This window comes from Aotus nancymaae, unplaced genomic scaffold, assembly GCF_030222135.1.
Source record: "Aotus nancymaae isolate 86718 unplaced genomic scaffold, 86718_ANA_hifiasm-v0.15.2.pri h1tg000072l, whole genome shotgun sequence".
Lineage (NCBI taxonomy): Eukaryota > Metazoa > Chordata > Mammalia > Primates > Aotidae > Aotus > Aotus nancymaae.
In genome coordinates this window covers 13,890,649-13,903,765 of record NW_026988487.1, presented here as the reverse complement: position 1 = coordinate 13,903,765, position 13,117 = coordinate 13,890,649, and the positions used below count along the sequence as shown (strand labels likewise).

At 51.9% G+C, this 13,117-nt stretch overlaps 3 protein-coding genes across 3 annotated transcripts; 2 read left to right on the top strand and 1 right to left on the bottom strand.

The window, feature by feature from the left end:
- The first annotated feature begins 79 nt into the window (after positions 1–79).
- On the top strand, positions 80–3,161 carry VTN (vitronectin). Its single transcript, XM_012449385.2, has 8 exons — positions 80–369; positions 463–582; positions 660–950; positions 1,027–1,166; positions 1,425–1,581; positions 1,780–1,932; positions 2,389–2,727; positions 2,964–3,161. The coding sequence occupies exons 1-8, from the start codon at positions 306–308 to the stop codon at positions 3,074–3,076; spliced, it is 1,377 nt and encodes a 458-aa protein (XP_012304808.2). The 5' UTR covers positions 80–305; the 3' UTR covers positions 3,077–3,161.
- An 89-nt stretch (positions 3,162–3,250) lies between these two features.
- Positions 3,251–6,697, top strand: SEBOX (SEBOX homeobox). Its single transcript, XM_012449388.3, is given in 5 exon segments — positions 3,251–4,645; positions 4,831–4,962; positions 5,139–5,296; positions 5,443–5,578; positions 5,581–6,697. Coding segments are annotated over 5 exon segments (687 nt in total). The 5' UTR covers positions 3,251–4,626; the 3' UTR covers positions 5,823–6,697.
- Positions 6,698–8,098: 1,401 nt separating this feature from the next.
- TMEM199 (transmembrane protein 199) lies at positions 8,099–13,064 on the bottom strand. The gene is made up of 6 exons (XM_012449386.3): positions 12,836–13,064; positions 11,726–11,799; positions 11,310–11,399; positions 9,773–9,815; positions 9,490–9,602; positions 8,099–9,176 (listed from the first exon to the last, which is right to left on the bottom strand). The coding sequence occupies exons 1-6, from the start codon at positions 13,044–13,046 to the stop codon at positions 9,081–9,083; spliced, it is 627 nt and encodes a 208-aa protein (XP_012304809.1). The 5' UTR covers positions 13,047–13,064; the 3' UTR covers positions 8,099–9,080.
- Positions 13,065–13,117: the final 53 nt, after the last annotated feature.

The following is a 13,117-nucleotide window of genomic DNA, read 5'->3' as shown; positions in this document are numbered from 1 at the left end:
CAGACCCACTGTGCTAATTCCCTCTTCTGATGACCTAATGATTCTGAGCTTGGCAAAGGTCTTATCTCCCAGCTCTCCCAGACCCAGTGTTCCAGGAATGTGACCCTTTGCTGCAGCAGCTGCTGGAGGAGGGCAGAGGGGGATGGGCTGGAGGTTGAGCAAACAGAGAGGCAGAAAAGGCATTTCGTCTTCTCCAGTCCCCTCCCTCCCTGTCTCTGCCTCTCCCTCCCTTCCTCAGGCATCAGAGCGGAGTCCTCAGGGAGATCAGAGCCCAGCTCACCAGCCACTGAGCTAGAAGCCCCGTCATGGCACCCCCGAGACCCCTTCTCATGCTGGCCCTGCTGGCATGGGTTGCTCTGGCTGACCAAGGTACAGGAGGGTGTTGGTGGCTGTCTGGATCTATATAGGGTGGGCGAGGGTGGCCCTGGCTTGGCAGCACCGACTGACACCCCTTCCTCATAGACTCCTGCAAGTACCGCTGCACTGAGGGCTTCAATCCCGACAAGAAGTGCCAGTGTGACGAGCTCTGCTCTTACTACCAGAGCTGCTGCATAGACTATATGACTGAGTGCAAGCCCCAAGGTGTGTTCAGAGCCCAGGCGGGTAGGCTGGGGTCCTCCCTGCAGCTGGAGACTCACTACCCTCCATTCTCTCTGCAGTGACTCGTGGGGATGTGTTCGTCATGCCGGAGGATGAGTACGGGGTCAGTGACTATGACGAGGAGAACAAAAACACCACTACCATGCACCCACGGCCGGGGGGGCCCTCCATGCCCCATGACCCCCAGGCCCAGCCTGAAGGGAATCCTGAGCAGCCACCTGTTATGACCTCAAGCTCTGATACCCTTGATCAAGGGGCCTCTGAGACCCTAGCAGAGGAGGAGCTGTGCAGCGGGAAGCCCTTTGATGCCTTCACTGACCTCAAAAACGGTTCCCTCTTTGCCTTCCGAGGTGATTCCAGGGGCAGGTCTTGGGGATAGGGGTCTGCCCCATGAGCATCCCCACTCTCACACCACCTCCACTCTAGGGCAATACTGCTATGAACTGGATGAAAAGGCAGTGAGGCCTGGATACCCCAAGCTCATCCGAGATGTCTGGGGCATTGAGGGCCCCATTGATGCCGCCTTCACCCGCATCAACTGTCAGGGGAAGACCTACCTCTTCAAGGTGCCAGGGGCTGTGGGTCAGGGTAGAAAGCATGTAGGGAGGGTTTGAGAGCTATTGCTCCCAGGGACAGGGTGGATAGGAAGGTCAGACCTGGGCCCTGCAGGACCTTGTGGGGGCTCTGTGAGCACAGGGCAGTCCCAAGACTCCAGGTCCTGGGCAGTTAACCTGGAGCTGTGAACGGCTGCCTTAGGGCAAGAGACTCTGCCTCGTGACCAGTCAGCACCCTCCCTACCTCCTTTCACCTTCCCTACCTCTTAGGGTAGTCAGTACTGGCGCTTTGAGGATGGTGTCCTGGACCCTGGTTACCCCCGAAATATCTCTGACGGCTTTGATGGCATTCCGGACAACGTGGATGCAGCCTTGGCCCTCCCTGCCCATAGCTATAGTGGCCGGGAGCAGGTCTACTTCTTCAAAGGTACTCAGGGGGCGGGTGGGCGTCTGGGCAGGTTTCGGAGCAGTCTCAGATTCCTTTCACACTTCACTGGGGACAGGCCTCAGCGTGTGCCCACCCCCCACCCCACCTCATGTTGGGAGCTCCTAACTTCAACAGCCTCTGGGATCTCCAGTCTTGCTCTGGCCCAGCCCTCCTAATGCCCACCACCCTGCTCCTCAGGGAAACAGTACTGGGAGTACCAGTTCCAGCACCAGCCCAGTCGGGAGGAATGTGAAGGCAGCTCCCTTTCGGCAGTGTTTGAGCAGTTTGCCATGATGCAGCGGGACAGCTGGGAGGACATCTTCGAGCTTCTCTTCTGGGGCAGAAGCTCTGGTATGGAGAGAGGGCAAGTCTTGCTTCTCCCTCAAAAGGGCTGGAACCCCTGGGTAGTGGTAGAGCCAGGCTGGCTGGAGGGGGCTGTGGTTGTGGAGCTATCGATCAAAGGCTGTTTGCTCAGGCTAGACTTTGCTTCTGTTGACCTTTTGGGGGAAGCTCAGCTCCACCTGGACCCCATATTGGACTTTGCCTAGCACAGCTGAGGGCACAGCCAGCAGGGGGAGGGGCTATGGCTCAGGAGTTTAGGGGGCCTAGGGTCAAGACACCATGGAGGGAGCGCAGGGGGAAGGGCATTAGATGGAGAATCAAAGGCCTGGCTGCTGGGCTCTGCCATTAGCTGCTGTTTGTCTTTGGGCAAGGTGCAGCAGATGAACTCTAACAGCGCCCTGCTGGAGGGGGCAAGTGGGAGTCTCAGACCCCCAAGACCTCTCATTCATCCCTTCCCTGCCACAGCTGGTACCAGACAACCCCAGTTCATCAGCCAGGAGTGGCACGGTGTGCCAGAGCAAGTGGACGCAGCCATGGCTGGCCGCATCTACGTCTCAGGCATAGCACCCCGCCCCTCCTTGGCCAAGAAGCAAAAGTTTAACCATCGCAACCGCAAAGGCTACCATTCACGCCGAGGTCGCAGCCGTGGCCACAAGCAGAACTCCCGCCGGCCATCCCGAGCTACCTGGCTGTCCTTATTCTCCAGTGATGAAAGTGACTTGGGAATCAACTCTCATGATGGGATGGACTGGCTTGTGCCTGCCACCTGTGAACCCATCCAGAGTGTCTTCTTCTTCTCTGGAGGTAGGAGCCCCTGCCGCCCCTGAAGCTGGTCTAGCTTGGGTCTTCCTTGCTGTCCCGGGTCCACAGGGGCCGAATACAGGCTGCAGGTAGTGATCACAGAAAGCCAGGCCAGAAGTCCTTAGCTGCATGGTGGGTATTTACTTTTCTTCTGGAAGAGACCCTAGACTTTCTTCTCAAAGAAAGAGTGGGCAGGACCTGGCTGGGCCTCACACACCCTCTGCTTTCTTCTCTTTCAGACAAGTACTACCGAGTCAACCTTCGCACACGGCGAGTGGACACTGTGGACCCTCCCTACCCACGCTCCATCGCTCAGTACTGGCTGGGCTGCCCAGCTCCTGGCCGTCTGTAGGAGTCAGAGCCCACATGGCCGGGCCCTCTGTAGCTCCCTCCTCTAATCTCCTTCTCCCAGCCCAATAAAGGTCCCTTAGCCATGAGTTTAAGACTACTGTCCTGACTAGGGTGGACACTTCCCTGCCTGGGTAAAGGAGAGGAAGCTGGGCTGTCAGAATGGGTTGGTGAGGGGGGACAGAGAAGGGCCTCGCTGTGTCCAATCCATGTTGGGCTCGGGACCTGTGAACTGAAGTTTGGGGCTAGAGAGGGCCTCCTGAGAGTTACCCTTCCTCTTGAGTTAAGCAGCCCCCAGTAACCCACCAGCAGCTAAGCAGGCACTTGAACCCCTCTGATGATGACAGAGTTACCAGGCTACCCTCCCTGGGTGAGGCTTTCTTTGCCCCTTGGAGTTGACTAGGGTCTTGGAGGAGAGAGAATGGGCAATAGGTCATAGGGATCTAGCTCAGCTTTTTTATCCATCCTGATCTGAAATCACAGTAGCTCAGGCTCCTAAGCACTTGGGGAACCAGTCACTGTGCTTCCCCAAACCCACCCTTAGGGTGAGCCTTTCTTGAAGTCTCTGTCTAGGGTCTGGGACGGAGAGCAGCAAGACCAGGAGAGATAGTAAAGGGCAGAAACTGAAGGGAAATTTAAAAGCACACACTTCTTGTAGAAAAGTGGCCCAGGTGCCCAGGAGTTTGAGGCTGCAGTGAGCTACGACCGTGCCATTGCACTCCAACCTGGGCAGTAGAGTGACTCTGTCTCTAAAAGCAGAACAAAACACACACACAAAAATGTGGAAATTTTTGTTTGGGCATGGTAGCTCATGCCTGTAATTCTAGCACCTTGGGAAGCCAAGGTGGAAGAATTGCTGTAGCCCAGAAGTTTGAGACCAGCCTGGGCAATATAGCAAGATACCATCTCTACAAAAAATAAGTTAGCTGGGCATCGTGGTGCGTGCCTGCAGTCCCAGCTACTTAGGAGGCTGAGGTGGGAGGATCGTTTGAGCTTGGGAGGTTGAGGCTGCAGTGAGCAGATATCACACCACTGCACTCCAGCCTGGGTGACAGAGAAAAATAAAATTTAAAAAAATTTAAAAATTAGAAAAGAAAAAATGGCTCAGAAGATGTCCAAGGAAGAGAATACTGTACAAATAAACATCTTTATCGTCTTTCTTAGAACCCCTCAACGGCATCTGTGGAATCTCTTCTGGTTCCAGGTTCAGAACCCCAGGAAGTCCATCTGGCTCTTGAAGGGCCAGAGGGAGAAAGGGTTAGATGCAGGCAAACCTCTAAAGCAGACTTGAGGACAATCTGGTGGTGACATCTGTTCCTCAGTCCTGCTGACAGCAGTTGGCTCCCACTCATCCCGTTGTCACTCCACCATCCTTCTCATCCTGGCCCACTTCACCAGCTCAGTCCCCAGTGGTGGGAGAGGACTCCACCCCCTCTCCCCTGAAGGCAGTCAGGTCCAGAGCACTGAGGGCTCCAGAAGGGACAGCCAGTGCCCTGGGAGAACTGGAGAGATGGTTTTCTTTGGCTTCCTGGAAGGAGCCCTGGGAGGATCTTCATGAAGTATACTATTTCAGGTACAGACTGCCAGAGTTTGAGGTTTGAGGAGGGAGGCTGGGTCCAGTTTCCTTTGTGAGGCCCTGGAAGGGCAGGGGCTACACAATTTGCCCCACCTGTACCCTCATAAGCCCAACCCGGCCTCCAGCCTCCCTTCTTTCACCTAAGACTTCTCTGCCTTACTTGAACTTCTCCCCTCCTGGAGGCAGGGCCAGCCACTCTGAGCAGGATACAAGCCAAATGGAGGGGTCTGGTGTGGGCACTGCCCTGGCATGGCCCTCTGGCTCCTTACCCTCTGCCAGCTCCATGGCCAGCCCTATGGATGCATCCCCAGCAGGTGATCTGATGGGGGAAGTGTGAGCAGTGTGAGTACGTGGGGCACGGTGGGATGAGGGAAGGCTGAAGAGGGGTGGGAGCAGGGACTTCAGGGTTAGTTGAGGGTTTTTGAGGTCTAGAGGCTCTTGCAGGGAATCCCGGCTTGATCGTGGCTTGATCCCCTACTGTGGCCTGCAGGTGGTGCCAGCAGGTTGGGTCCCCACCGGAGAAAGCGGACCGCCTTCAGCAAAGGGCAACTGCTGGAGCTGGAGAGGGTGTTTGCAGCATGGCCCTACCCTGACATCAGCACCTGTGAGCACCTGGCCTGGGTCACTCATCTTCCTGAGGCCAAGATACAGATGAGCTGTGACCCCTTCTCATACAGCCAACTTCTGGGCTTGGCCCACAGCCCCTTTGCTGGGTAGCCTGCCTTCAGGTTGTTTCCCCTCTCCCTGGCTGGAGGGGATGCTGGGGCCAGAGTAGACCCCTTCTTCTTTCCTAGCAGGTGTGGTTCCAGAACCGCTGGGCCAAAAGAATCAAGAACAGGAAGTCAGGAAGTCTAAGCCCCAGGCCTGAGTCCCTCCAGAGCTCTTGTTCTCTTCCAGACACCCTCCAGCTGCCCTGGGATCCCCAAATGCCGAGCCTTCACCCTCCAGTGGCACACTTCAGCACACCTCAGTGTGTCGACACGCCTCCTGTCCTGCTCCTAGCTTGGGTCCACGGCAGGGCTGGGAAGGGGCTAAAGCTGTAGCCCCATGAGAACTGGCTGGGGCTTCAGGGGTCCACCCTTCTTTAGAGCAAGCTACTCCCTAGACGTCACTAGGCAGCCTGTCTGACCTCATCTATGCCTTGGCCATTGTCACCAATGTGGATCACTCCTAGTCTTGGTCTAGAACCAGCAAGACCCCTCCTCAGACTCCTGTAGCCCACCCTGCCCCTCCTAAGATTGAACACGTCGGAAGTGGATCCCCTGCCTCCACCTTTTATGCAAAGGAGTTCCCTATGGGACGGGAGTTTAGTTCAGGCATCCTCTCTTACACAGGCCTCCAGGCCAGCCTAGATGCAGGTCCTATGCAGACTGGGGTCTGACTCCTGCCACCCCACACCCTGGCCCCTCTGGGGCATATGCCCATCATTGTGGCAGGAGGTACCTTCAGAAGGATGAGGTGAGGGCCGTTTTCCTCCACTCGTCAGGCCTGGTCCCCAGTTCTTCTCACTGTCTGATGACCTCCTCCCTCTGAAGGAGCAGCCTCCTGTCTCCTGAGGTCTCTTCAGGCCATTACCTTGCTAACTGCTAAGTGAGCTAGGAGAGGAGAGTGCTGCTCCTAATCTAGACTGCTGGAGAGCCACCTTCTTATGGGTCAGGGCCCCCTCTCCTGACTGCCGACCACCTGGACAAATTAATCAGAACTACGAATCTGAAGAGGGAGCGACATTAAAGTAATAAAGCAAAGATAGGAGGCCAGGGCTATGTTGATTTAATTTTCACAAAGATCAGATTGGCTGCCCTCTGCCATGGGGCTGTGGAGACAACCTGACAGATCTGGGATGCAGGCAGGTGCAGCAGCATTGGGTTTTGGTATCACCATCATCTGTAATACCAACTAATCTCCAAATAAAACCCAAATTCTGTAACTTAATCTGGATTGTTGTGCTCTGCAAATGAATGGGGACAAGGGCCATTTGCCATGGAAATTTATCTGAGGGCCATGGAAATTTATCTCCATCACCTAATCCCTAAATGGGGCCAGGTTCCACACAGATGCTTGGTGGGAGGTATTACCTAAGCTTCTGCTGGGATTAGAGGGATATTTAATTGAAGGGCTTATGGCTCTGACTGACAGACCCTGGGGAGATGAGAGCCTCTGCTGGCACCCCCCGCTCCTGGTCCCACTGTCTAGAACACTCCAGTTACTTCCACCTCTGGAGCTGCTCTGCTTCGGAAAGAAAAACATGGTGTTTGCAGTCTGCACTGGATTCAAATCCTGACTCTGCTATGTAACCGTGGCAACTCTGGAACTCTATGTGACTAAAAAAAGGGGATATATGTTTGCTGTTTGAGGTATAGGAAATAATGTAGGTAAAGGCCTTTACATGGTGTGTGACATATTGCAAAAAACTCAGTAAATGCTAGTTCCCTCTCCAGACAGGCCCCAGACTTCTTGTTCTTCCTGCCTCCTGCCAAGCAGTTCCTAGACCCAGAGTGCACTAGAGAAAGCAAGGCATAGTGAGGCAGGAGTGGCTAGGAGATGAGAGACCCCCCCTCCACATGCTGAGAACTAGAGGACAGGGCATTTGATCCCCCGCCCCCCTTTTCTTTTGAGACAAGGTCTCACTCTGTTGTCCAGGGAGACTCAGCTCACTGCAACCTCTGCCCCGCCGGGCTCAAGTGATCCTCCCACCTTAGCCGCCTGAGCAGCTGGGACTATAGGCATGTGCCACGATGCCAGCTAATTTTTGCATTTTTTTGTAGAGATGGGCTTTCGCCACATTGCCCAGGCTGGTCTCAAACTCCTAAGCTCAAGCCATCCTTCTGCCTTGGTCTCCCAAAGCGCTGGGATTACAGGCATGCACCACCAGGCCTGGCTAATTTTTTGTATTTTTAGTAGACATGGGGTTTCATTATGTTGGCCATGCTGGTCTTCAACTCCTGACCTCAAGTGATCTGCCCACCTGAGCCTCCCAAAATGCTAGGATTACAGGCATGAATGAGCTACCTCACCTGGCCCAGTATAGCTTTTTTTTTTTTTTTTTGAGATGGAGTCTCACTGTCACCCAGGCTGGAGTGCAATGGGGCAATGTCGGCTCACTGCAATCTCCGCCTCCCGGGTTCAAGCCATTTTCCTGCCTCAGCCTCCTGAGTAGCTGGAATTAGAGGCATGCACCACCATGCGTGGCTAATTTTTGTATTTTAGTAGAGATAGGGTTTCACCATGTTGGTCAGGCTGGTCTCAAACTCCTGATCTTATGATCCACACACTTTGGCCTCTCAAAGTGCTGGGATTATAGGCGTGAGCCACAGCGCCCGTGTAGCTTTTTAACACAAATTTTATACAGCTCAGGTTACTGGAAGCACTGCAAAATGCCACCTACTTTTTCTTCACACAGCTGACACTTTTCCCAACTAACAGAAACTCACAAACATTGTAGAGGAAGTGTCAACTGAGTTAATGAGAATATAATTTATTAAAACAGAAAAGTGCTTTGGAAAAGTAAAAAAGATGACAGGAGTACATACAGTGAACAAAAGAAAGAGTCTACTATGAGGAGCAGACCCCGAACATTTAGAACTATGGAAATGGTTGTGCTTTGTTGTCACAGGAGTTAAAATAAGAATACCCTGGATACAATAAATATTTATTGGATAAATAACTAAGGTTGACATCCTTTTCAGTGCATTATACAGATTCTATCATCACACTACTAAGTTCTCAGAAGTTAAACATTACAAGACTTCAGGAAAACATAGGCGTCTTTGGCTCCATGTAACAGAGGAAGGACCACAGCTGGTCAGTTGATCTCTATGAGTCTGTCTTATCTTCTGGAAAGGGGCCTAATACCATTTTCCAAAAAGGTAGCTGCCTTGCTTCCAGTTCCACCATCTTATAGCAACATCTTTCCTTTATTTGATGTCTATCCTCTGATCAGTTCCTCTTCCAGCACAAACTGGGGAAAGGGGGATCCTTTCTGTTTTCTTGGAGGCTTCTGAACTCAATTACAGGTCTGCATTAAAAACGTCTGGAGAAAGTTGGTGATCAGTTTGTACATATGGACAAGTTCAAGGCAGTACGGTCTACTTCTGGCAAGGCCTGGATTCCACTGCTCCTGATGGAAAAACCCTAGTCCCAGCAGTGTCTAGAATGTACTGGAGAAGGCAGGTGGGTACCGGATTCAGGAAAAGGTACTGATAGACCAAGATCAGTTTTTTCCTTTTTAAAGATGTATTACCTCCATCTCCTCCACTGCTCCCTTTGGAAATTCACAGAAGACTGGGCTCCCCACAGAAACAGCAGGTGGCCTGGGCTGGTCCTCTGACTAACTGGAGTTGAGTACAAAAAGTCTGAGGGGTTGAGTTGGCAACTGGGAATTGGGAACCTGGAGCCCCCAAAGTCTTCTCCAGGCTTGATGATGAAGCACCAGTTACAGTTCTCCCAGCTCGCCTTCCATTGCCCGCACCATGACATACAGCTCGGCCAGACCCACCACTGAGGCGACAATCAATGCAGCCAGCACCCGCTGGAGGTGGGCAGAACCAAGCTTAAGGGATGCAGGCCAACACCCAGCTCTGTACCCCCAGAACCTTTAATGAGGATGGAGAGCCCCCAAATCCCCCTCTAAGTTGGGGGAAGGGAAGAAAAGATAATGTGGCTTCTTCTGGGGTTATCTACCCCCTGTGCCCCCATGACTGCTGGAAAGCTCCAATGCTCCCCTTGTTAATAGCATAAATATCTGTTCAATACCTAACCTGTACAAGGCACTTCACATACGTTCTCCCTTACCCACTAACACCCCTACCTAGGGCACCCTGCACTACCCAGTGCCTACTCACCGAGGCCATTTCTGTGAAGATATATTGACTTCCAAGGTAGGTGCAGACGAAGGCAGCTACCACCGTGACAATGAAATTGAAGATGGTGATGACCAGAGCCTTCAATGATCTCACTTTGGGGAGGAGCCAGAGAGGAAACCTTTAGTTCAACATTCTCTAGGAGGTGCTCTTATCTCATGGCTGCCCGCCCCTCCACCAACTGGGTTCCAGTCAAACAGCAAGCCTGAGTGTCATAACCCATCTCAGGAAAAGGCATTAGAAGCCTGATCTCTCAGTACCTCACCTTGCTTTCCCAGGTCGCTGAGAGTCCCACCATGCCTTGAATCCTGGGAAAAAGAAAAAGCAGATGATTTCAGAATAGAAGCAGCTCAGACAGCATCCATTTGTCAGTCTGGGCTCAGCCCTCTCTATTGCCCAATATATTAACTCTGCCTTCTCCATGGATTCTTTTGTCTTGAACCATTTTGACTCTTTTCTGGACCACAGAGCAAGCATTTCAGAGAGAGGACATAGGCTGCCATTACCCATCTACTCCTCTCCTGTTCCAGGGTAGGAGCATGCCAGAGAATAGTAGGGACTTCTGTCAGAAGAAAGGCTCCAATGGCCAGGCGCAGTGGCTCACCTTGTAATCCCAGCACGTTGGGGGGCCAAGGCGGGTGGATCACCTGAGGTTGGCAGTTCAAGACCAGCCTGGCCAACATGGTGAAACACCATCTCTACTAAAAATTAAAAAAATTAGCCTGGCGTAGTGGCACATGCCTGTAATCTCAGCTACTTGGGAGGCTGAGCCACGAGAATCGCTTAAACCCGGGAGGCGGAGTTTGCAGTGAGCAGATATCCCGCCACTGCCCTCCAGCCTAGGTGACAGAGTGAGACTCCATCTGGAAGAAGAAGAAGAAAGAAGGAGGAGGAAGAAGGAGGAGGGAGGAAGGGGGGGGGGAGGGGGGAGGGGGGAGGAGGGAAGAGGAGGAGAAGAAGAAAGAAGAAGAAGAGGAGGAAGAGGAGGAGGAGGAGGAGGAAGAATAAGAAAGAAGAAGAAGAAAGGCTCCAAGACTCATTCCCACTTTTTTTTTTTTTTTTTGAGAGAGTCTCACTCTTCTTGCCCAGGCTGGAGTGCAAGGGTGCAGTGTCGGCTCACTGCAACCCCCGCCTCCCGGGTTCATGCAATTCTCCTGCCTCAGCCTCCCTAGTAGCTGAGATTACAGGTACCTGCCACCATGCTAGGCTAATCTTTGCATTTTTAGTAGAGATGAGCTTTCATCATATTGATCAGGCTGGTCGCAAACTCCTGACTTTAGATGATCCACCCACGTCAGCCTCCCAAAGTGGTGGGATTATAGGTGTTAGCCACTGTGCCCAGCTGACTCATTCCCACTTCTTTTTTTTTAGAGACGGGGTTTCACTATGTTGGTCAGGATGGTCTTGATCTCTCGACCTTGTGATCTGCCCGCCTCAGCCTGCCAAAATGCTGGGATTACAGGCGTGAGCCACCACGCCCGGCCCCACTTTTATGATATTTAAGAATTGGTCACCATCTCAGCGTTGGGGGCCACTGGAGCTATCACTGCCTGTGTGCTTCTTCCCCAGAGCAGCCTCTAGCTCGGCCCGCAGTTTTCAGGGTAGCTGTTCACGCTCCAGCTCCCCGCCGGGGCTCAGTGAATGAGATGGGAACTGTATTTAGTTTATATGCAGAGCTTCTATGGTCCCTGAACAGTATACAAACCAAGTTTCCATGTTTTTTTATCCTCTGTACCTTCTTCCAGTGCAGGGCCCTACTCTGAGGGGCTGCTTAGTCCATGTGCTGAAGAGCAGGCCCTTACCTGACAAGTGACGTTACGGGTGATCCGCTTATATTCCTCATTGGCCAGTTGTATCTTAATCTTCTCCAGCCGGGCAACTAGTTCTGGGTTCTGAAGCAGAAAAATCAAATGAGAAGAACGATATTCCCAGCTTGTTAGAAAGCACATCACAATCACTGGTTCCAGGGGAAAAGCACTGCTAAAGGTATCAGGAGACCCACATACTAGTTACAACTCCACTGCTTTGAAACTGTTTGCTTTTTTTTTGGATCTCAATTTTCCAAGAAGTCAATGGGGAGGACAATATCTGGTTCCCCCAGGTTCCAAAGATTTAAAAAACAAATTTTCAAACCTAAAAGTTGATTTTTAAGTTCAATGTATCATGAATAAGCCCAACTCAGTCAATACTTATTCCCACAAACGTATCCCTTACATACCCGTGGAGGCTTCACAACTTCTGGGAGATAGATTTCACTGCCTTCTAGGAGCTCATGGAGGTATAGTTTGGAATCTGAGAAGAAAAGGTTTCACAAATGCAGTAATCCACAGAGCTGAGGATGAAGGGTTAAGATCAAGGGGGTCTAGCCCTTCTTTCTACAAAAATAAAACATGGCCATCTCTACATTAATTCATTTCCAGGATCATTTTTAACTGAAAGGAATTTAGGATAATTCTATATAGGTATCTCCCAGTGCTGCACTGCTGACTTTAGCTATCAGCTCTCAATTACCTTGTCAGTATTAAAACTAGCAGGTAAGCCATTTACTTGTGCCTTCGGATTAGATCACTTCTGTGGCCACACAGACCTTCCCTAAATAGGTTTAAGTCACAGTGATGCTAAATGCTCAGAGGACACTAATACTAAGGAATCTCTTTCTAAGGTCCTCTCTAGTTGTAACAATTGAGCCATCTACCCTTTGCACTTCTGGCCAGTCTATGTTAATTCTGGCAAAAGACCTTATGTGCCAGTTTGTCCTATTCCTTCCTTTTACAGATAAGGGAACTGAGACCCAGCAAGGAGAAATATCTCCTTAAAGGTAAGTTTAGTGTCAGAGCTAGGACTAGAACTCACATGCTATTCCCAGGCCAGATCTTTCAACACAGCTTTTCCCATCCTATCTCAAAAACAAAACAAAACAAAGCAATCAGATTTTGCCATTCTTGCTTTCGAGGTGGAAAGAAATCCGGATTCTTACAACCTCACTATGCTGAGCTGATTCCTAATGTGGAGAAAAAGGAAGAGACAGAACTCGTGATATTAGTATTTAGTAAAAAACTAGACTTTCTCAAGAGTCAATTGGGCCTAGGTGTGCCTGGAAGTGAAGGGGGGCTGTCAAGAGAGCAGAAACTGCATAAGCAAATTTGTCATCCACGAGGAATTCCCACGGGAGTTAAGAAAGAAAGTGGGTGGCCCTGGGATTTATGAGGTGATTCTTCGCTTCTCTAGGTGAGTGCTCCGTGGAAGAAGGGGAGTGACGGGAAAAGACCTCAGAAAGGAATCGATCTGGAAACAAGGAGGCGACCCCGGACTGGAGATTGGGGCTCACCCCTTTCTCTCAGGTGCTGGTGCAGATCCCGGATCAGACGAAAAGAAACCAAGCGTTGGGGGCCACTGGAGCTATCATCGCCCGTGTGCTTCTTCCCCAGAGCGGCCTCTAGCTCGGCCCGCAGCTTTCGGGGTAGCCGCTCACGCTGCAGCTCCCCGCCGGGGCTCAAAGCACATACCAACCGCTCGCCCGCTAGCAAAGACGACGCCATACCTAGCCGACTCTCGGGTCAGGTGACCCCAACCACGACTTCCGTCTGCCGCGCGCCGGAAGTAGCTCTGA